This window comes from Quercus suber, unplaced genomic scaffold (genome assembly GCF_002906115.3).
Source record: "Quercus suber isolate HL8 unplaced genomic scaffold, Cork oak 2.0 scaffold_42, whole genome shotgun sequence".
Classification (NCBI taxonomy): domain Eukaryota; kingdom Viridiplantae; phylum Streptophyta; class Magnoliopsida; order Fagales; family Fagaceae; genus Quercus; species Quercus suber.
The window spans coordinates 319,757-343,422 of NW_027069507.1; the positions used below are offsets into that span (position 1 = coordinate 319,757).

At 33.9% G+C, this 23,666-nt stretch overlaps 1 protein-coding gene and 1 long non-coding RNA gene across 8 annotated transcripts; both read right to left on the minus strand.

The window, feature by feature from the left end:
* Positions 1-872: 872 nt before the first annotated feature.
* Positions 873-10,363, minus strand: LOC112028667 (disease resistance protein RPV1). 7 transcript variants are annotated; one of them, XM_065771302.1, is made up of 8 exons: positions 9,564-10,363; positions 8,114-9,215; positions 7,709-8,017; positions 6,167-7,623; positions 5,928-6,046; positions 4,697-5,087; positions 2,067-2,347; positions 873-1,579 (listed from the first exon to the last, which is right to left on the minus strand). In XM_065771302.1, the coding sequence occupies exons 1-4, from the start codon at positions 10,091-10,093 to the stop codon at positions 6,259-6,261; spliced, it is 3,306 nt and encodes a 1,101-aa protein (XP_065627374.1). In that variant the 5' UTR covers positions 10,094-10,363; the 3' UTR covers positions 873-1,579; positions 2,067-2,347; positions 4,697-5,087; positions 5,928-6,046; positions 6,167-6,258. The 7 variants fall into 7 exon arrangements, with proteins under 7 accessions (XP_065627374.1, XP_065627379.1, XP_065627377.1 ...); XM_065771307.1 differs by lacking the exon at positions 2,067-2,347 and having other exon boundaries at positions 6,167-6,900; positions 6,970-7,623; positions 9,564-10,362; XM_065771305.1 differs by lacking the exon at positions 2,067-2,347 and having other exon boundaries at positions 5,963-6,046.
* A 6,814-nt stretch (positions 10,364-17,177) lies between these two features.
* LOC136066645 (uncharacterized) lies at positions 17,178-23,567 on the minus strand. The gene is made up of 4 exons (XR_010628156.1): positions 22,085-23,567; positions 20,198-21,999; positions 19,129-19,356; positions 17,178-17,488 (listed from the first exon to the last, which is right to left on the minus strand). It is a non-coding gene; the product is annotated as an uncharacterized LOC136066645 (long non-coding RNA).
* Between the last annotated feature and the right edge of the window lie 99 nt (positions 23,568-23,666).

The window sequence follows — 23,666 nt, forward strand, 5'->3', positions numbered from 1 at the left end:
TTTGATGTGAGAATGTGTGTCCATTAGCAGCTTCATCAAATTTAGATGCGAAGAGCATAAATGCTAAAGTGGAAACACAATAACAAATGCACAAGATGCAACATTAATCTGCACTCAAATGCCAATAGGCTAGTTAATCTTTCTCACATAGGATGCAACTATGTTAATGCAAGAGCAAAACCAAAATTATTTTAGAATTTACATTTTCAGATTTTTGTATTTATCTCAATAGGAAATTGGATAATTGTAAACTTTTATTCGGATAGAGATTAGATTTGAGATTAGATAGGGATTATTATTTGAGTTCAGTTAAGATTAGTTTTCATTAATTGTTATCTTTTACTACCTCTTTATTTCTTGAGAGCTCTAGCTCTATATAAGAGTCTAGTTTATTTGTATTGGAAGATAGACATGATTAATGAAATTCAGATTGGATAAAGCCTAAGGTGCTGATTCCAAGTGATCCTAAGTGCCGATTCTTAGGTATATCTTTACTTTCCTAGTTACTTTTATTTTTGGCCTGCATCATATGTTCTTTGAAGTTTGGAATTCGTTGTTGAAGTTTGAAATTCCTTGAAAAACTTAACTCGTATATAATACTCTCATAATAATTGCCTAGTGCTAATAGCCTCATTTTAATGGTGACTTTCATGTGAACAAGGTTTGATGTGTTGCACATCAGAAGCTATATTCTTGGTCTATAGTGGGAAATACAATGACAAAAGAGCGATGAAATTCAAAGGTGCTAAAGTGGGAAGCCAAGGACAAATGCAACCATCAAGCATATTAAGAAATTATAGTGTCAAGCGCCTGGTCTAGGTGCATCTCCTTAACTCCTCAAGACTCAAAAATTGTTGCATCTACACAAAAGAAATGTGAACGGCTCTTGTTTTTATCATTTTGGATAATTCAGAAATTATTATTGATATGAAACACACCTATACAAACAAAAACACTTGAAACACTGAGACTTTAGCTAGTCCACTACAACAAAGACATCTGCCTTGACATAAACTCCTTTCTCAGCATGAAAACAGTGTTATATCATCCCAACCCAGTTCTACACAGAGATGCAAGTCTTTAGACTAAACTACAGCCCCTGATTGGTGGTAATCATACCCAACATCTTGTTTTTATAAACAAAACAATCACAAACCCAGCTACTAGCAAACTTTTAACCAGGTACCATGAAGGATGAAACGAGGCACAAACCAGTTACAACGGAGAACTCTGTTTAGGATAAAGTTGCAACCACTTCCTTTAAACATCAACCTAAACTTGACATCTTTTCTCAAACTCTTCATATGCTTTCCTCTGTTTTGACCTCTCCAAGAATTCTTGAGTTTCTTTAAGATAATAAGGAATTTCTGAGGCTCTTCCCTTTGATACTCCGGCTACCCACATGAGTGCCTATTAGGCCCAAGCATGTCCCAACGCTGACAAGAGGCATATCATGATGACATCTAGGACAGACCTCTGCCGAGGAATCCTATGTACTTTTTGAGAAGCATACTCAGCTAAAATTTCATCAGCAAATGTCACAAAATCAAAACCCCCTATGACATGTCATTCTTTCATCCTGAAGAAAAATGCATAATGATATTAGTCAAGCCAAAAACATATGGGCAACACCTAAAAGGATGAGATACATACTACTAAGCATATGCAATTACAGTACAAAATCAATTTACATGATGTGCAAATAGCAACGTGAAAAAACCATGCAATCAATTAGCACCAGGAAAAGCCTCTGAAGAGTTACTAAATTTCAATTTGCATCCCAGGATTGCAGAATATTTTTCATTTGTTTTCCATTTAGTGCTACCTCTAAGTGTTCAATCATGTGTTCATTTTTTGTCTTGTAGTCACATCTCAACATCTTGATTTTAGCCATTACTAGTCTTGTGCAATTTTGAATCTTTGCTATACAGATAAGGTGGCAAAAGTTATCTCTCGGCAAGCAAGCCCATTTGAAATAGTTGTCAAGAAAAAAGATGTAAGTAATATTCATCAGCAAACCCTCTACACCATTCTCAATTAACCTAGATGCAAATCCACTACTTTACCATGGGAAGATACAAGTCCAAAGCATGGCCAAACTGACTGAAATGCAACTGCACATTATCAATAGTAGCTTCAATCGGAATACATCCAATGAAAAGCCTCTTTCCCCACTTAGCAGCTGAACTCATCAAAGGACAGCACAGTCATCAGCAGAAGCAGAACCAACCACCATTTCAGCAGTCATCAGAAAGTCCTCTTTACCTCCAAAAGATAACTCTCAATTCACTGGCATTTGCCCAGTTACATGAGCATGATCCGCAGGAGACGCGGTGTCAACAACAATCTGCACACCCCTCGTCCCCCAAACAAAAAAAATTGACAAATTGATGTCCAGTAAAATGGAGCACCAAATTAGAAAACACAAAGATGCTTAGGAATTAATTGAAAGTCATAGCATCTATGAACAAAATTTCTTTGGCTGTTTCATTTACTGAGGTATGTTTAAAAACCCACCAGAGAACCAGAATATTAAGAATGTCAAAAACTGTGGTTTACTAGCATTGAGGCTTGTATAAAGCTTCTCATTCCATCATTTTTCCTTAATTGAAAAAACATTGTTTAAGTTTAAGAAAAATAAATAATACATAAGGGCTCATATAACTTTTGAAAATATATTTTATAGTGCAGTTTGAGATTCAGAGAACAGTACAAATCATGCACAGGAGATCTATCAACACAGTTCCAAATCGAGACATCGTCCCATAAAAATTTCTGTGGACACCAGCATTTTACCCAATCCCACACAGATCATATATACAAGCAGTATGCTTATCTCATATGTTACTTCCATGACCACTTAAATGATGTGAAGTGCTGGCAATCAAATATTCTAATTTATTTTTCTTTTCCATCTGTGCCAATCTAATTCAACTATAACCTACAAACAACAATCATCACAAACCTTGTAAGTTTTAAATGTTTATGATGTTTATCCAAAAGAATAGAAAGCATATACATATGGCAATCTTAATCTATCTATTTCTGAAGTAAGGTTGCCCATTTTGCAATAAAATTTCCCGTGTTTATAAATTTCTTAAACTTCAAATCTTCAATAATCAACATCCACATCCCACCAATAATTAATCAGTAACCCAGAATGCCAGAGTCAATTTGACTGGCCAAAAACTATATATGATCTAAAATCAAATTGTGATGTCCTTAACAAAAGTGCACAAATCTAAAATCAAATCAAAAAATAAATGACATATCATGTAGGACAGATCTAAGTTTGGAAAATTTGATTTACAAGGAAAGTTAAAACAAATAAATATTTTTAAAAAATGAGGCAGTGTTAATGTGGGTAAAAGGGATGGAAAAGTAATTTCTCACCAAATCACAAAGAAAAGTGGAAATAATTGAGATCTTTTATATAAATTTATGACAAAAGGAAGAGCACAGAAGTAATGAAGGCAGCAATGTGAGTAATGGAAATGTTATTCTAAAACTTGTTTTCCCTCATCTTTAAGAATGGGATCAAGGGGTTGTCCCAGTCTCTCAAGGTCAAATTCCTCTTTAGAGCTTCTAGTTCTACTAGGTCTTGCCTCATAATTACAGTTTTGCCTTTTTTTTTTTTTTTTTTTGGCTATTATCAATCATCAATTGACGAATGAGACTCCAATTATTAGATAAAGAGGCCATGCAATGCCTTATTATTTGCTTAAACTCTACATAGCACCATGTTGTTAGAAGAGTAAGCCCACGCTTCTGCACAATCAAGGTTGACTAATTTCTAGCAATTGAATCCTCAATGTGGGTCTTCCCACAAAATGTCCCCAAATAAACAATTATATAAAATGTCCAGACCATTTATTTTTTAAATGCAGTTTGTCAAAATGATTGTGGAGGGAAGTTATGTAGAGATGCGTATATACTCTCCTCAAACAAATTGGAATAAGGTTATTGAATGGGGGGTGGAATGTTTAAAAGGTAAAAAGCCTGAAAGCTTCCACATGTAAGTCAGCATGGGGGCATGTTTACCATTTATTTTTATTTTTTTGATAAGCATGTTTACCATTTATGGAGTTAGAGAAAAGCAAAATTCATGGAGGGAATATTTAAAGTGAGAAGCAGTTGTTGAAGAAATAGAAATTGGTGTAAGGATGGAAGCTAGAGGGAATTTCAAATACTCTAGAATGAAGAGATATCTGTGAAATAGCTGGAATATTCCAGTATTTGCTTTCCAAGTGAAGCCAGGAAGTCCTATGTAGTAGTGCTGCTGTGTGACTGTATGTGATGTCCATAGGAAAAGTTAGAAAGTATTTCTTTAGTTTGACAGAAGTTTTGCTCTGCTTCAAATTTGTCTGTATCGTGTCTAGTCATTCTGTTGTTACTACAGCGATGCTGTGTGTGGCTTTGAACTGACTGTTCTCTTAACAATATATTTTCATTCATCCAAAAAAAATAAATATAAAACAAAAACCCGGTCCAAGATTTTGTAGGTATGCAACTTTGGAAAATTTGATTGACAGGAAATTTAAATAAAGGAAAATACCTAATCAATAACTTACATCAGGTTTTCCATGGGAATGTTACAAGTCTTACATCTAATCAAATCACAAAGAAAAGAGGAAACAAATGTGCTACTTTTATAAATCTATGACTATGACAGAAGACTATGGGGTGGATGACATACCATGAACTTAGATATGAAGAGCTCAAAAGTAATGAAGGCAGCAGTGCAAGCAGAGGAGAGGTTATTCTACAACTTGTTTTCCCTTGTCTTTAAGCATGGAATCAATGGAAGTTCTGAGCTTTTGGGTTGAACTTCCTCATGACAGCTTCAAATTCTACTGGGTACTGCTTTACCATTACAATCTTGCTTTATTTGTTTCTCTATTATCAATCATCAGTTCACACATGTGACCCAAATTATCCAATAAAGGACCCATGAAGTGACAAAGCCCATACTTCTGCACTGTCAAGCTTGTGCAACTGCTAGCAATTGAAGCTTCAATGCAATTGTATTGATTCAACCACTCTGGAAGTGACCCCACGCAATATGTAGGACTACCACATCAATGCACCTAGATGGAACAACATGAGATCCAAAAAACAAATAAGACAATGAGAAGTTTCTAATTCCAAATTGATGGTAACTGGATGCTCATAGACTGAAAAAGAAGCGGATAGATTACGGGGAAAACCAAATAAAGAAAAAGTTTCATATTGACTTCTGAGTACATGAATAATATGATTTTTGACCAGCAAGAACCCAATGAATAGTATTCAATGGATGGCAGAGTAGCCATCTATTGCCAAAATTCCTAATCCAAAGAAATAAATCAATATTATAGCTTTACTCTATTAACTCAACAGAGCTAACTTGTCATATAGAGACGCACATCAGGAGTTCTAGACATGATTTCAGCCTTAAATCAAATTGTTAAAATGAAAACAGAAAATAATGAAAATTTGTAATTTGTTATATTGGGACCCAGAAAAACAAGTCAACTCAGGAACCTAATTCAGCTGTTTCAGGCCTAATCCAAGGACAAACTCAGCACAAAATACAAATACCAAAAGGGAAAATTTCCACAGCTTTCCAATCAACCAAACAATGGGTGGTGTGGTGTGAAGTCAAAATAAAAAAAGAGAAAAGAAGGGTCCTTTAAGTTTTAAAATAGTTGTCAGACTTCTAAATGATAAAATAGTTGCATTAGTTCTATTGTACACGACAGGAAAGCTTTGCAAATAATTTTATCTACTTTGCTGCAATTTAACTTCACTTGGAAACAGAGGCCCAAATTTTCTTCATTCCATTTGATTTTACAACACTGGAGTGCCATGCATCTATTGCATTCTCCTATGGAAAGTTGTAGTAAATACTACAAAAAGAGAGCAATAACAGAGAGTTCCGAATATACCATCCAACACAATTGAACAAAAATGACTACCATACAATCAGTTCCACATGCTTTTTCATCAGCCAGCAACGCAACAGTTTCTCCTTTTCAACAAAGTCCAAATAAATAATTCTTCATATCTAGCAGAAATTAGAAAACAAATTACCAAACTAAAAGAATTGCCAATGAATTTTCAAAAAGAAAAAAAAAAATACACAACTACAACAATCTCACGTAAGAGGGAGAAGATAGTGACTTACAATAAAATCAGAGAGAAGAAAGTTGATCGGCAGTGCAGATTCCATAAAAGCTATAACTTTCATTGAGATTCCTCCTCACAATTAGAATTACCTCATCCTTGTGTGTGTAAATTCCCAAACCAATTTTCAATTAGATCAGGGTGCCGTATCCACTTCAGGTGTGGTAGTTCCTCATTACTAGGTCCAGCCCTTTCCCCATCAGAGTCATCACTGCTTCGCTTAATTTTGTTATCTTTTTCTGAATCTTCAAAACCATCCTCATTATAAGGAGTGATGATGCAGTTGCTAGACCCAGCCTTAGTTTGGTTTAGATCTTCAATGTCTGTCTTGAATACCAAATGGGCCCCGCATTTAATTGCGGATTTAAATTTAACTTTAATCTGGCTGAATCCGTTAGCGTCAACTTGATTCATTTTTTCTTCCCAGCCCAATCCAAGGCATGCAGAGGGAAGATATCCCAGCCAAAGCTGATACGACTCAATCTTACCAAATACCCCGGAAAATTTACAGCACAGTCTTCCAATTCCACCAACAGAACACCAACATACAAAATCTTCGATATGAAATTGGTGAAGTAAATGATAAACAGCACACACAGCGATTCCCGTCAATTTGTTACCTAAATCTGAGGGCACTTGCAAATTCACTGAATCCCCCATATTTTTGTCACTAAACCATTTCGGAATTTCACTTCCAGGAATCACGACATGGTAAGGATAATAATCTTGCTGACCCTGAAACATACAATTCATGCTTAGAACTTCACATGTGAGAGAGAGAGAGAGAGAGAGAGAGAGAGAGACCTGGTGATTAATGATAAAACGTCTTAGGGTTGTTGAAAACAGGTCACCGCAATGTTCATATCTCAATTTGTCACAATTGAGAAGACGAAATTCTGGCTGAAAATCATATTCTGGTGTTATCGATAATGTTTCCAGTGAGGTACACCCTATTGCATCAATATAGATAATCTTTAATGGAAGCTCGGGCAACGTTTGAAGATGAGTGCAACCGCCCAAATAAAGTCCTGTCAGATTAGATAGTTGAATGATACTTTCAGGAAGGGAAACAAAATTATTTCCCTCTAGATTTAAACTTCTTAAAGATGACAAGCACCCAAGAACATTAGGAATTGTCTGAACATTGCAATAACTTAGATCAAGTTCGGTCAAAGAGCATAAGCCTATTAAAGAACGCTCTAGCATGCCTGTGGGATCTGGACTTCTTCTAAGTTGCATTAAAGGAAACCTCGTGAGCTTATTAGATGATAGCCCAATGCATCCGGAGAGAGATAGTACTTTGAGATTTTTTAAGTGAATAACAGATGGATGAATGTTAGGCAGTCTTGCACAACCATTAAGAAACAACCACTTAAGATTTGGGGCTTCACTAAGGTCTGGGATCTCAATTAAGTTTTGAGAATAACTGAGGTCAATGAGTTTTAACTCATTTAAAATCTGTTATAAACCAAGAAGTAATTAGACGAACTCATGCCTTAATGAAAATGAAGGAAAAACACAATTGTATAAGTGAAAATCTTACCATAATTCCTTTCCATAGTTGTTTGATGTCACTGCCATGCATTCTTAGTTCAACAAGTTTGTTTGGTTGGAAACTGGTTGGCATGGATTTTAAAGGATATCCATGCCAATCTATTATGCGTAACTCATTAGAAAGATAACTGAGACCTTGTGGAAGTTGGATAGGACCTCCAATGACGTCTTCTCGAGAATGCACATAACCAATTTTAAGAAATCTCAAACTTTTCATCTTTGTGAAGGCTTCAGCACTCAAGCATTCCTTTGCTTCAATAGGCATGTTTAGCATTATGCCTTTAACTACCTCTGTTCCCTAGTAACCAAAAACAATGAAATTAGAAAAATTATTAGAAGAATTTGAAAGAACATATATACTTTTCTAAATTCAAGTTTAAATTTGTCAACTTACATCATTACTTTTCAATACATGTAGGACATCCTTATTTCTCCATAACCAACTATGTTTACCAGGCTCTTCAGGGAAATCACGACGAACAATGTATCGACCCATTTCTTTAAGCAAATCATGCATCCCAAGAGCACCATATGAAGCAATGGTTATAAGAGATTTGTCCTGAAGAACATCAATATCGCAGGTATAATGACCTAAACTTTCTAGAGTATCTCTTATGCAATAGTAGAACATTCCATTAAAGAAACATGCAATATCTAAAAACAAATCTTTTTGTGTATCTTCAAGCCTATCAAAACTCAATACAAGTACATCCATAATGTCTCTATTAGGGTTTGCTTCTAATTTATCTCGAGCACTTCTCCATACATCAAGCGTTTTACCAAACAATGAAGAACCTAAAACACTAAGAGCTAAAGGAAGGCCCTTAGCATAATTCACAAAATTTATACACAAATCCACATAATTTTCTTCAGGATGAGGTTTCTTAAAAGCCTTCAAACTAAAAACCTCCATTGCTTCGTCATAATTCAACTCCTTAGCTTTATATATATCAATCACCCCATCCCAATAGGCTTTCAAAAAATGACTATCTCTACTTGTTACAATGATTATACTCCCTGGACCAAACCAATCATTCCCAGCTAATGCTTTTAGTTGTTTATCATCATTCACATCATCAAGAACAATAAGAACCTTCTTTTTGCAGAGTCTATTCCTTAGAATTTTCTTTCCCTCTTCAACATCTGAAATTTTTTTTTCTGTTCCCATGAGGATCTTAGAAAGAAGATTGTTCTGTAAAGAAACTAGACGTCCACTTTCAGACTCTTCTCTAACATCAGCAATAAAACTGCTAGCTTCAAAGTTGTGAAAATTTCTATTATAAATTTGTCGGGCAAGAGTTGTTTTACCGATTCCGCCCATTCCACAAATCCCAACTAAGCGGACACAATTCAACCTTTCACCCAAGCATAAATCCAACATTTCCTTCACACGGGAATCCATTCCAACGAGGTGCGGCTCGGAAACAAATGGGACTCCATGATCCAACTCAGGACTTATTCTTTGAATGACTTCTTTGATAACTTCTGATTCAGAACTGCAAAGAATATAGCAGAACAACAATTTCGATGAGGCAGAGCTACATACATTAATTTAGAGACAAAATATTCAGAAACATACAATCTGAGCTTCGTTCAGTAAAAAAAAAAAAAAAAAGGGGGAACTCTACAAGTGTATAGTATGTACGTGGTACAAACAATATATGCGTGCGATGTTGTTCAACCAAAGTCCAATTCGAGCTTAAAATTTCCTAGATTTGTCATATACAGGGGGCTAAGTGAAAGAAAGATGTCATGTGGCAAAGTAAAGAAAGTAACGATAAGAAAATTCAGGAATTAAAATAAAAAAATAAAAACCATCATTCGAAAAGAAAAGAAATTCTTACTTATCCTTTAGATGCCATCCAGAGAGATTGGCAACTTCTGTCAAGGCTGCTCTCCAAGTCTTCACCTCATCAATCTTATCTTTGAATCGATTTTCATGTTTTGCAAAAGCTTCCTCGAAAGACCCCTTTTGATACCTGACATCACTAGGATCCACATTGTGGAACACAGGAAGGACTGTCAGCTTCTTCTTATTCATGCACTCGACGATCTTTGCTAGTTCGGTCAAACACCAACTCGACGAAGCGTATTGTTTGGATAGAACGACAACAGCGAATTTCGATTCATCTATTGCTCTCAGGAGCCCTGAGTTAATCTCTGTTCCTTGCTTGAGCCTCTCATCGTCCCTAAATGTTGATATGCCTTCTTGCTTCAACCTATAGTATAGATGGTCTGTGAAATTGTTGCGGGTGTCGGTGCCTCTGAAACTGAGAAATACATCGTATTCGCATTTGCATCCAGGAGTAGAAGAAGGAGGAACAGATGAGGAGGAGGAGGAGGAGGAGGCGTTTTCTATGGCCAGAAAAGCCATCGGAAATATGCTAGATCTATGTATTAAAATAGTTTTTTTGAAGAGTGTAACACACAAAAGAAAATATAAATAAAGGAAGAAGAAAGCAAATTTGAGTCGGATTTTTTAATTTCAAGAAGTGGAAAAGATAAAAGGAGATGGCTTGAAAGTGAGTTCACAGATTTTTTACGAAACTGCAGAGTAAACTGAAAAGCCCCAAAATTTTCTTTTGAAATAACGCTGGATTCATGAAAGAGTTACAATAAAAATGAGTGGAGTGTTTGGAAGTGACAGAATGCTTGAGAGGGACAGGCATTTATACATCAATACTACCTCCGTCTCATTTTTTTTATCCTATTCTATTTTGAGATGTTCTAAAATATTGTCTTATTTCTAAAAATAAAAGTTATTAATTTACTAATCCTATTATATCCTTATTAATTTATTAATTCAATTTTTTGATAAATTTTTTTAAAAATAATTTTAAAAACTTATATATTTTTAAAAAATAGACAAAATAATAAATAATATTTCTTTAAAAAATTTAACACCACATTGCTGACAATTTCTCCATCTCTAGTGCGTGCCAAGTAGGAGGAATACTCGCACTCAGAGAAGAGAAAACTAGACCCAAGGCTACAGTTGCCTCACTCTAGAGTAGGCACAACGTTTCACTAATGCTAGGGTTTTGGAGAGAGTCCGTTACCCTAGGTCAGGAAAACTTTCATTGAAAGATCTAGACGAAGAAGAAATTACTGAATTTAGAGAGTACTCCAAGGTGAGTGTAACAAATTTCTAGTTAGAATAATAAGCCCGTAGAATATGCAACATTAAAATATGTTTTGCCATTTAATGCTTATTTGAATGGAACACTCTCTATTTAAAGTGCTCCACTAAATGTTTGGCCATTTAATAAAAAGCGCCAAACAAGCACTAAATGTTGGGACATACAAAGAGGAGAGAAAGATGGACGGTGGAGATGATCCCTTATAGTATTCAGTAGTTCGACGTCATACCAACTGTACAATGTCGAATCCCTGTCCTCTCGCCTCTAACACCGAAGAACCGTCCTACCAATGCAGTGGGAAATCACGAGGAAACCCTTGCAAAACATATCTTAAATTTGTAACAGTATTATTTAAAATATTAAAGATGCTAATGAGTGGTCTTAGGGTACTAGTTAATAATTTATTTTAAAAAAAGTTTTTATAAGAAATGAAAAAAAGTAATTAATATTTTGACAGATTTTTTCATTTTTCTTAAAAGTAGTATTAAAATTTTTTTAAAATATATTATTAATGAGTGTCCTTAAGACACTTATTAGCATGACTATTAAAATATTTATACCCACTGAATTTTGTCACACCATTATAAATTTTACTGCTATGTAAGTTTATTAATTAGAAGAAAAAAAATTAGAAATATTATTCTTGTAATTTTTTGCTCTGTTCCTAACTTTGTTTTTCTTTTAAATAAACTTTGACATCACAATTTTAGAATGTAATAATGTGTTAAATTATTGATAATGTTAAAATTAAATTTACTCTTTTTTTTTAAATAAAAATATATAACATCTTAAGATTTAAAAATTTTCTAAGAAATCTAGAAGATTTTAATGGTAAAATAGAGTGATTTTAAATAAGGCCATAAGTGAACTTAGTAAAATGCAAGTCAAGCACTCAAGCTAAAGTGTCCCTCTCCCTTCCCATCTTCTCGTTAAAAAAAGAAAGGCCTTGACTACTTGAGTTTTACGCAATTTCCTTCTGAGTTAAAGCAGCGTATGAGTAAAGTTAAAGTGGGTGTTTTCTGTTTTTAACAACGAAGAATTATTGTAGCAATGAAGTTGGACGGCCTTGCAAACATATCTTAAAATCTCAGTAACAATTATTCTAAAATATACCGATTGGATTTTGTTAGCAGTAAGGGAAAGTGTGAAACTATTGTTGTGTCGGTGAGTTTGTTATTCTTTTAAATAAGCATTTACCATCACAATATTAGAATTTGATAGTATGTTAAGGGCTGTTTGGTAGGTAAGGTCAAACTCATATTTTCACATTTTAAACAACATTACACATATTTTCATACACTTTTTCACCCATACGTATTTCAAAAAATTATAAACAACGTTACTCAAACTACTCTATCAAATACCCCCTAAATAATTACAATAATTTATTAAAATCCACTCTATTCATTTAAAATAGATTGATAAGATTTTTAAAATTTCACGGTTATCTAAGAAAGCTATAAAAAAAAAAATCAATAGTAAAAAGGAGTTATGAAGGAGCAAATTGGAGTATAAATAAGTATTTATTTCCTCAAATTTGTAGCCATGATGGTATGAGAAGCAAGTATAGTTTGAGAGATGCTACGTCTACAACAATTTTACAACATTTTTACAACAAATCATAGGTGATTAGTTATTATTGGTTCAAATTTGAAACTAATAGTAAGATTACTTTTTTGCCCCAACAATAATAACCAGTAACAACCTACCACTTAGGATTTATTGTAAAATTATTGTAAAAATGTTGTAGACATAGCATTTCTCGTATAGTTTCATGGAAATAATGAATGCACATTTTTTTATATAGAAATAAATAGTTCCACTAAGTGTGTGTTTGGATTAAGATTAAAAATTAAAATTATTTTAGTATTCAATTTATTTTTATTACTATTTATGGGTTCCACTGCACTTTTTGGCACTATTTATGAGTCTCACTGTATTATTTCAACTAACTTTTACCTTTATCTATAGTACTTTTAGCAATAATTTTTCAGTTTCAACTAAATAAACTCTCTACTCAACATGAAAACAGTGTTGCAAGTAACATCGGTTCCAATAAGATCCTTGTTTGCATTTTCTATTCAACTTCTACCAGTTTTTACTTGTTGCCTGCAATAAGATCCTTGTCTATTCCTACTTCATTGCTACGATATTTCCTCGGCGACTCAAAGGCGCGGACACTCACTTCGTCTTTATTGACACATACGGAGCTTGACTATAGGAATTACCTTTCTTTCTCTTTTGATGGATAAGAAGAGAATTACTTGGAAGTTAATTAGAAAATTAAATAAAAACTCATATATTTCTATAATTCTAAGTCTTATTTTACCGAGAAGATACCTGGAAGATGGGAGGCCACTTGCAAACTGAATGATTGATGTTGAAAAAAAAATGAATACTTGAACCATGAATGCTGTACCCTCTGTCTCACTTTTTTATTTTGGTTAGTCAAGGCAGAAATCACCTAGCAATTATGACTATTGGGTACAACTTTTGAAAAAAAAATTAACATTAACATGTTACCTTTTGAATTTGAGCTAAAGGTGATCATGTGCACATTATTTAGGACAGTTGTCTCTGAGACTCCGCCCAATACTTTCCTACAAACCAGATTCGGATTCACATTTTGTCATCTCTTCCTTAAAAAAAATAAATAAATAAAATTATGCCTCTTAATAGTAACATAACCACAAATTAGAATGAATAAAAAACTATGATATTATTAGAGAAAAAAAAAAAAAAAAAAAACCCTCGGGTGATGCCAAGAGGCTAGTTCTAAAAAAAAAAAAAAAAAAAAAAAAAAAAAGGGAACCCAAACTCCCTAATGATCCCAAAGTTCCCAAACCGTAATGAACCCAAACAAAACAAACCGAGACCAGCGGTGAACGGTGACACTAACAGAGCTTGGGATGGCAACGAAAGCTTGGGACGGTGGCGATAGTTGGACCGGTGTTGAGAGGTTGGGTAGTTGGCCGAAGGTGAGATTGAGAGTGAGTGAGATTGAGATTTGTGAGTGAGTGAGTGATTTGTGAGTGAGAGAGTGTGGTTGTGTGAGTGAGAGTGGTACAGATGAGAGGCAGGTTGCAAGTGAGCTAAAATGAAATGAAGAAGAGAAATGTTAGGGTTTATAACAATATATATATATATATATGAGGGTATTTTAGTAGTTATATATATAACAGGGTTGGGTTGGGTCAGGGTTTTTTTTAAAACCCAAACCCAACACTATTCCTTATCGGATCGGGTAAAATCCAGCCAATTAGGGTCGGGCCAAGCTGGGCAGAAATTGCCATCTTATTTTTAACAACGAAGAATTATGGTAGCAATGAAGTAGGTAAAGACAAGGAAGGCCTTCCAAACATATGTTAAAATCTCAGTAACAATTACCCTAAAATATACCGATTGAATTTTGTTATTTGTTAGGGAAAGTGCGAAACTATTGTGAATTCTTGCTGTGTCGAAGAGTTCGTTGTTCTTTTAAATAAGTATTTACCATCACAATATTAGAATTTGATAAGGCATAAAATAATTACAATAATGTGTTAAAATCCACTATTCATTTAAAAAAAAGAATGGATAATTGTCTTATATTACTTAAAAGAGTGTTGTATGTAATATAACCTGCCACGCACTCCCTTAAAAATTATTGGGTCTTATGAGAAGTCAACAAACAAGTACTTTTTTTTGGAGAAAGAACAAACAAGTACTTCGTTCCATTAAATTACCACTTACATGATTCTAAAAAAAAAAAAAATACCATTTACTTTCTTTTCTTTTTTGTGGCTAAAACCATTTACATCCTTAAAGTTTAATCATTTATTATTTATCCCCTAACTTTTAAATATTTGGACTAATAACATTATGTAGCATTTTATTTGAAGTTTCTTCCCATGTTCAATGTTGATATATATGTAAAGTACAAATTAAACTCAAATTGATGTAATTGTAACATACTAGTCGTTTTAAACACATGAAAAATAAAAATTCAATCTACATTAGTATTATTGTTGAGGAATTTGCAAGACAAGTATATGAATATTGAGGCAAATGATCTTTCTTTGTTTATTGGAGAGACTCAAGATGCAACATCAACTCACACTCACATGCTGACATGCACAACAGGCTCAAGTGTAGTTAATCTTTGTCATATAGGATGCGACTACAAGTCAACAACTCATTTTTTTAAAAGAGTTGGTGTGTATCGCTCCTTTTCTTCCATGTACCTATAGTCATAGAGTTTGGGCCACATTTAAAAACGCAACCTGAAAAAACGCGGCTATAGGCCAAATCGGCCTATGGCCACGTTTTTTGGACCTAAGGCTGCGTTTTACAAACGTGGCCGCAGAACGTTTTTTTTTTTTGTAGTGAACAACTATTTAAACAAAACTAAATATTGGTTGTTGATGCCTAACCATTTGATAAAATTGAAAGCTAAGTATATGTTGGAACATGAGTACAAATTTTAAATCCTAGGGTATTTGAATCACGACTTTTTTGCCAAATAGTATAATTTTAAGAAAAATTTAAGAAAAATGCACTGGTCACACTTAATTACTTAAGTAGCATTTTTTTTAAACTCGAGTTTGTCTAATTCGTGTTCCAAATGAAACTCGAGTTTACAAAACTTGAGTTTCCAGTATTATGGCCCTCTAATAAAACATAATGCTTAGAATTCAAGTTTGACTAACTCAAGTTTCATTTGGAACTCGAGTTAAAAAAAAGTGCTATGTAATTAAATAAATTTGGTTAGATGTTTTTCTCCTAAAATTTTACTAAAATTATATTATTTAGCAAAACTAGGCATTGAATCAGAATCATTTTGATGATGAGGATTAGAGAGAAGTCTAGGATCATTATGGGTGCATCATAACACCGTGGGTCCAGCCCACACTTGATAAAACACCTCATTAACGAGGCGATTGGAAAAGCCACAAAAGTTAGCTAGAATCACTAATGAGGTGGTTGGATAAAACGCCTCAGTAATGAGATGGTTGTACCCAATCACTTTCAACAACCTAAAATCAATATTGGCTTTCATCCAATTGCCTCTGTACAATCAAATCATAAGTTTTTAAATGAGTTGACACATTCTAGAACTTAGACTTTGTCCACCTTAAATAAACCTCACCATTTCACTTAGAAGTGAAAATAGAGAGGATTCAAATTCACTAAAACTGTTGCCCTCCTCTTCTTACCAACCCAATCTCAAATTTGCCCTCATTGTCATGAATACAAATTTTCTATTCCACATTTTGAAACTCGAATTTGTCCAATTCAAGTTCTAAGTGAAACTCGAGTTTACAAAACTTGAGATCCAAGTATTATAGCACTCTGATCAAACATAATGTTTGAAATTCAAGTTTGAGTAACTCAAGTTTCATTTGGAACTCGAGTTTGTTAAACTTGAGTTAAAAAATAGTGCTTTGTAACTAAATAAATTTGGTTAGATGTTTTTCTCCTAAAATTTTACTAAAATGATATTATTAAGCAAAACTAGGCATTGATAAAACATTTTGGGTGCATCATAGCACCGTGGGTCCATCCCTCCCTTGATAAAACACCTCATTAATGAGGCAATTGGACAAGCCACAAAAGTCAGCTAGAATCACTAATGAGGTGGTTGGATAAATCGCCTCAGTAATGAGATGGTTGTACCCAATCACTTTCAACTACCTAAAATCAACAGTGGCTTTCATCCAATTGCCTCCGTACAATTAAATCATAAGTTTTTAAACGAGTTGACACATTCCAGTACTTCAACCGTGGTAGATTAACGTCCTATTTCAATTTTCAAGGCTTCTTTTTTCTTAATTTATTTACCTTCATTGTTTTTATTTTGTAAGTAATTTTAATTTGTTCAACTCGTATACTCTGTCACGTGTTGAATAATTCTCATCGGTAGTATTTGCCCAGGTAAGAGTTACACCTGGACCTGGTAAGGGTCGGTAAGTACTGAATTGCCCGAGGGAGTATTTGCCTAGCTAGCACCAAATTATAAACTAATAATTAATGAGCTGGTATAAGATTCGCATATGTCAGACAAACCTACTCGATGGGAACATGCATGTGGAAGTCTTCACATGTGCATGGATTATTAGTAAGCAAGTGGCCCTACCCCTCAAATTGCTATTTGTTAAAAGAACCCATACAGCCACTCGGCTCACTTGGAACCACTTGACTACCATAAATCCCAAAACACTTTGGCTACATTCTGCAAGTGTATAAAATGCATTTATGAGTTCTTAGGAGTACACATATAAGGATAGCCCTCCTCCATCTCATCACTCCTTTCTTACCACTTTCTTACAACTTTCTCCATAAAGCAATCATTATGGTAAATGGGTTGGAAATATCTGTTCAAGATCAGTTATACAACTCTTTCATGTGATTACATTATTAGCATGCATTGCACAGCAAACAGAAGAAAATTACAAACTGCATTACAATACATTTATATTGTTCCATTCCAACATATTTAAAGTATACTTGTAAGATTACAGGCATTGAAGTATAAGTTCATAATCAATGAAAATGATATCCGTGTGTACTATCAATCCAATGACAGTCCTTGCCAGTAACACCAATAACTGCTATGTCTTCATTTCCTCACCACCCCCCTCCCCCCTCTCCTGGAAAATCAACAGAAAGAAATAACACAAGTTAATAGACAAAAAGTGGGTCAAGAAATGGACTAGGATCTAATTACAACATCATGTTTAGTTTGATTTAAAATCAAAAGCAAGCATATTGACTCAGCTAGAATCACTCTTTTTGTTAAATAAAATGACATATAAATGAAATCAAACAATGAAAACCACGTCCAAGATTTAAGAATCTATTCCTGAGGAGGTAAGAAACTTTCCGTTGCTGGGAGGATGCAATTGCTATGCTTTATAACAAAAAAGTATACTGTTCTAACATCATCATACTGCCTACGAAAGTCATTAAGTTGATTGGGCAGCAATTTAGTAGATTTTATGGAGTTGAAGTGATAACTCATGAAGTAAGTAGCTTGAATTCAATATACTGACATACAGTGAGGGAGGTTTGGGGCTTAGGAGAGTTGCAGAATCGAATAAGGCAACAATCATGAGGCATACATGGAATGTTTTTGCTCAAGCTGGCTCAATTGGGATGGCTAGGACAGGAGAAAAAATCTTCTAAGAGCTATCCTTTTAAAAACTAAAACTCCCTCAAAAATTCTCTTGGGGATGGAGGAAACTCCTCTAGCACAGTGAGTTAACAAGACTATATATAAGATCTTCTGTGGGGGCTGGAAAAAAATATATTATCTTGTGGGTATGGTTACGGAGTTGTGTATGATGTTGCAAGTATTCTTAAGGCAAAAGTTTCAATTGCATTGAAGAAAAAAAGATATGTCTAGTAGCCACTTAGGTCTAATTCTCTGCTTTCTATACAGAGCAAACTTCGCCTGGCAGACATTGGAGATGAAGATAGACCTATTTGGGTTCCTGTCAAGGGGGGCATTTATGCCAGCTAAGAAACCTGGAATCAAATTTGATTGAGGTTATCGGAGGTTAATTGGTGGAAGTTAATCTAGGTTTGTACTGCCATTCCTAGACATGATTCATCACTTGGCTTGCTAAGAAAAACAAATTACATACTTGGGATAAACTCTTATAGTGGAGGTACAAGGTGATAATCTATGTGCTTTCTGCAGAAGTTGCATAATGTAGGAACACTAATGGCTAGCTTTTCTTTAGCATTATATGTTTTATACTCTCTTTTGAATAAACTCTTTTATATAGTAATATCAAAAAAATTTAAGAGAAAGTTATCTGGTAAGAGGCAACTTAATTGATCTTTGTAACAAATTGGTCATGATAGATACCAATGAGTCAACTTCAAGAGCATAAATGGTGAATTTTATAAGTTAACATGGGGTATTCAGGTTCTTCCACCAAAACTACTATATTTGACAGACACTCGAGAGCTCCTCATAAATATAACATCAACATACTGAAAGTGAAGACATTAGGCAACACTTCATCCACGTAGATATAAGTCTTAACACTCGGTCACAAGGACCATGCAACATAATTCACAATTATTTGAAGTTCAATTAAATACTCACAAGGACCAAGCATATAATTGATGTCTCATTTTTTTTCCCTGTAGAAAATTATATCACAAGACAATGGAAAAAGAAAAATGAAAAACCAAAGATTTGAAACATAATACAGGAGGTACCAACAAGAGGGCAATACATGTAAAGTAAGAATTCTTTTAAGCTAAGAATAGAACTTGCCTTTGGGGTAGCAACTCGAACCACAAGTGTCCTTCCATTAAGGGTATGTTGAACCTCAAGCATTTTTTAAGTCTGACAGCATGAATATCAGATAATTTAATTGGAAAGAATGTCCACTTGCTCAACCTACCCTGATTAAATACAACTGTGTGGCAGCTTAACACCTAAGAATCCTCTGAAGAGCTAAATGTGATATAGCCAAATCCACAAGAAGGTTGTCTCTGCGATCTTACAATTATAGTGGAAACCAATTAGTTACAAAGCTGCAGAAACCTGCCATCCATATACAGTTCAATGTGGAAACACAATGAATGTATACCATCTAAGGCATGATAGGATTAACATTTAACTCTAAAGTGATCTCAATGATTGCTCATCAAACCAATGCATGTAAATATCAGTCTCCTGATAAGTGAGGGAGGTAGAAACTTAGGTAATCATAACCAATAGTTCCCATTTGTATTGAAGAATTTTACCAATACTATGTAATTTTAAGTTGTTGCAGGCTAGCAGGGTGAAATATTATAGACAGTTACGGCTCCAAACAAAAATTGAAAAAATTCATAATGCAACTAGGCTCAGAAATAATGAACAATAGAATGCCACATGCATGACAAACCAAAAGGTATATCACATGCCATTCAAATTGGGTAGGGTCAGTACTCATTGGGTCATCATCATATTTATTAATTCTCAATACTTGTTAAAAAGACCTAGATAAATTTGGGCCCTACACAACTTCTAATAATGAAAACTACCATACCAAATATTTAGAGGCTACCATCCCACAGACATAGCTCAGAGCAAAATCCTTTTGCAAGTCCATCAAGCTAAGAGGTAAGTTTTGTTGTTGGATTAACAACCAAACAAACTTAGGCCTTATTTAAGAAAAGAAATGCAAGGAAATAAAAGAAAAAAGAAACATACAGCCACAAACGAGTTCCATAAAAGAAGAGGGAGAAATATTGTGACTAACAAAAACATTGAGAGAAAAATAGTGTATCAGCCTTGCAGAGTCATCAAATCTATCAATTTCATTGGGATTTCTCTTCCTCGCAATCAGGTTTACCTTCTTGTGTGCTTGAGTTTCCAATCCAATTTCCCAAATGTGGAATGAATCTTTCAATCAGATTAAGGAGCCGTATCCTCTTTGATTGTGGTATGCCTACTTCCCTATTGGTAGCTTCTCCACTAGGTCCTGTTTCATCCCCATCAAAGTCATCATGATTGCACTTAATTTTGGTATCTTTTGCTGAATCATCAAGATCATCCTCATAAGGAGTGATGCTGCACCTGCTGCTCCCAGCCGTAGTTTGTTTGAGATCTTCAATGTCTTGATTGTACACCAAATGGGCCCCACATTTCGTCACCTCCAAGCCTGGACCTTTAGTTTCAATCTGACTAAATCCATTAGCATCGATTTGACTCAATTCGTTGCCTGATTTCCCTTGGAAATGCTCAAAGGGAAAATATTTCAACCAAATGTGAGATGAACCAATCTTACTAGATTGTTCATAAAAAATAATGCCATGGCTATCAAAAATTTCAGATCCCATAACATTATAGAAAAAATGAAGATAATGTATAAATCCCCAAGGGGGTGCACACACAACAATTCCCACAAAATCTAAAGGCCCTTGCAGATTAAGTGAATTCTCCACACTTTGATGGCTAAACAATTTCGGAATTTCACTCCCAGGAATAAGAAAAAATTCATGACCTAAATATGCTCCCTGAAACATACAAATCAAGATGTTTATAACTTAACGAGAGAGAGAGAGAGGGAGAGAGTCACCTGAATGTAACGTCTTAGCATTGTGAAGAACATGTCATTGTAACCTTGATTGTCAATCAATTTGATGCAGTTATGAAAAGAGAGACAAGGATGAAAATCATCTTCTAGTCTTATGGGTAATGTTTCCAATGACATACAACCATTTGCAATAATTTGCATAATTTTCAATGGAAGCTCGGGCAACAATCAAAGATCCATGCAACCACTCAAATCAAGACTTTTCAGACGAGATAGTTGAATGATATTTTTAGGAAGGCTAACGAAATTATTTCCACTTAGATTTAAAAAATTTTAAAGAGGACAAACAGCCAATAACATTAGGGACTACCCAAAGATTGCAATAGCTTAGATTAAGATCTCTCAAAGAGGATAAGCTTGATAAAGTATGCATTAACATGCCCATGGCATCTGGACTTCTTTGCAATAAAGGAAAATTGAGGAGCTTATTGGACGGTTTAGATAATAGAAAATCACATCCACTAAAAGATAGATTTTTGAGATTTTTTAAGAGAATGATGGATGTAGGTAGCCCTCTTATACCAATTCCACTCACATTTAACACTTCTAGGCCTTCAACATGTCCCAAGTTCTCTGGCAATTTGTCAAGTCTTTGAATAGCCAGATAAATTGAGATTTTTTAGAGACATCAAACTACATATTGCATTAGGAAGACTTGAAAGGTTTTTGCACTCTCTTAGATCCAATTTTGTAAGGCTGGTTAAATGTTCCAATAATAATGATAGATCCTTTATAATAGTCTCACTCAAACAAAGTTCTGACAACCGTGACATATTTCCCATAATCTCCAGAAATTTCTTTAGCCTTGAACAACCACCAAGATCAATAATTTCAAGTGCTTCCAAGTTGATCTTGTGAGGAAGGCTATTGAGACACTTGCAACCATTCAAATCCAATTGAATAAGCTATTTGAGATCTCCAAGAGATGCACAAATCATATATAGTCTTATACAACATCAAAGAATCAGTTGCTTAAGATTTGAGACTCCACTAAGGTCCGGGATCTCAATCAAATTTTGAGAGTCACTCAGGTCAATGAGTTTTAACTCGTTTAAAATCTGTTATAAACCAATAAATAATTAAACAAAGTAAAGCCCTAATGAAAATGAAAGAAATACACATTCGCATAAGTGAAAATCTTACCATGATTCCTTTTCATAGTTTTTTGATGCCGCTACAATGCATTCTCAATTCAACAAGTTTGTTTGGCTAGAAACTGGTTGGCATAGATTTTAAGGGATATCCGTGCCAATCTATAGCACATAACTCCTTAGAAAGATAACTGAGGCCTTGTGGAAGTTGGACATGACCTCTATTAAGGCCTGGTGGAGGTTTCACATTATTAATTTTAAGCAATCTCAAAATTTTCATCTTTGAGAAGGCTTTGGCACTCAAGTGTTCATTTGCTTCAATAGGCATGTTTAGCATTATGCCTTCAACAACCTCTATTCCCTAATGAAAAGAACAATGAAATTAGAGTAATTGGCAAATCTTTAGAAGAAATCATAAGAATATATAAACTTTTGTAAGTTTAGGTCTAGAATAAACAACTTACAATATTATTTTTCAATATATAAAGGACATCCTCACAAAGTCATAACCTACTTCGACGACTAGGCTCTTCAGAGGATTCATGACGAAGAATTTCTTAACCCATTTCTTGTAGCAAATCATGCATCAACAAAGTTCCCTCTCTATTAATGGTTATGAGCAATTTGTCCATAAGAACATCAATATTGTAGTTTGGATAATATCCAAAACTTTCTAGTATATCTCTTATGCAATCTTTGTTCTCTTCTTTGAAAAAACATGCAATATCCAAAAACAAATCTTTTTGGCTGTCCATCAGAAAATCAAAACTTATTTGAAGTATATTTACAATGTTTCTATCAGGTTCTTGTTTTAGTTTATACTAGTTGTGAACCCACGCGTTGCGTGTGATAATTATTTTTATGGTGGTTTTATTATTATTATTATTTTTTAACAATTTAAACTAATCTAATAATGAGTAATGTATTTCGTAATTATATTTTTATTTATTATAGGAACAATCATAAATGTAATATAGGAACAATCCAAAACACCAAAAAAATGTAAACTAAAAAGAATTAATAAAACTTAACAATGATTAATTGAACCAATATTATGATAGAATTTTGTTTTTGATAATCTATTAAGATTATTTTCTTTATAAAAATTATAATTTCGGCCACCCAAAACATATTATCAAATAAACAATTATTAACAAAATCTAAGAATTAAATTTCTATAAATGCATTGTTATAAAATAATAATAATTAAAATAAAATTGCAAAAGTTAAAATTTGTCACCTATCCGTTTATTTTGGTTTGGCTAACATTTGCTTTTCTTTAAATGATTGGCATTATAGAGTACTTCTAATATAAATATTAAGATAACTTTGTTCACCACAAAAGATTAGAAAATAAACAAAAAATAGTAAAATCTCATAGTTTAACATCTAAATTGAGCACTATAAAAAATCATGCTATATAACAAAATAAATTCCAAATTATCCAAATCATGCTATGTAATATAGTAATATTATATTTTTATATGCTATATTTAATTCTTTAGAACGCAATAAGATAACATTTAACAATCAAAAAGAATAAAAAAAAAATCATGCTACATAACAACAACAACAACAACAACAACAACAATTTAAAAAACAAAACTAAATCGCATTAACCTAAAATAGAGTTT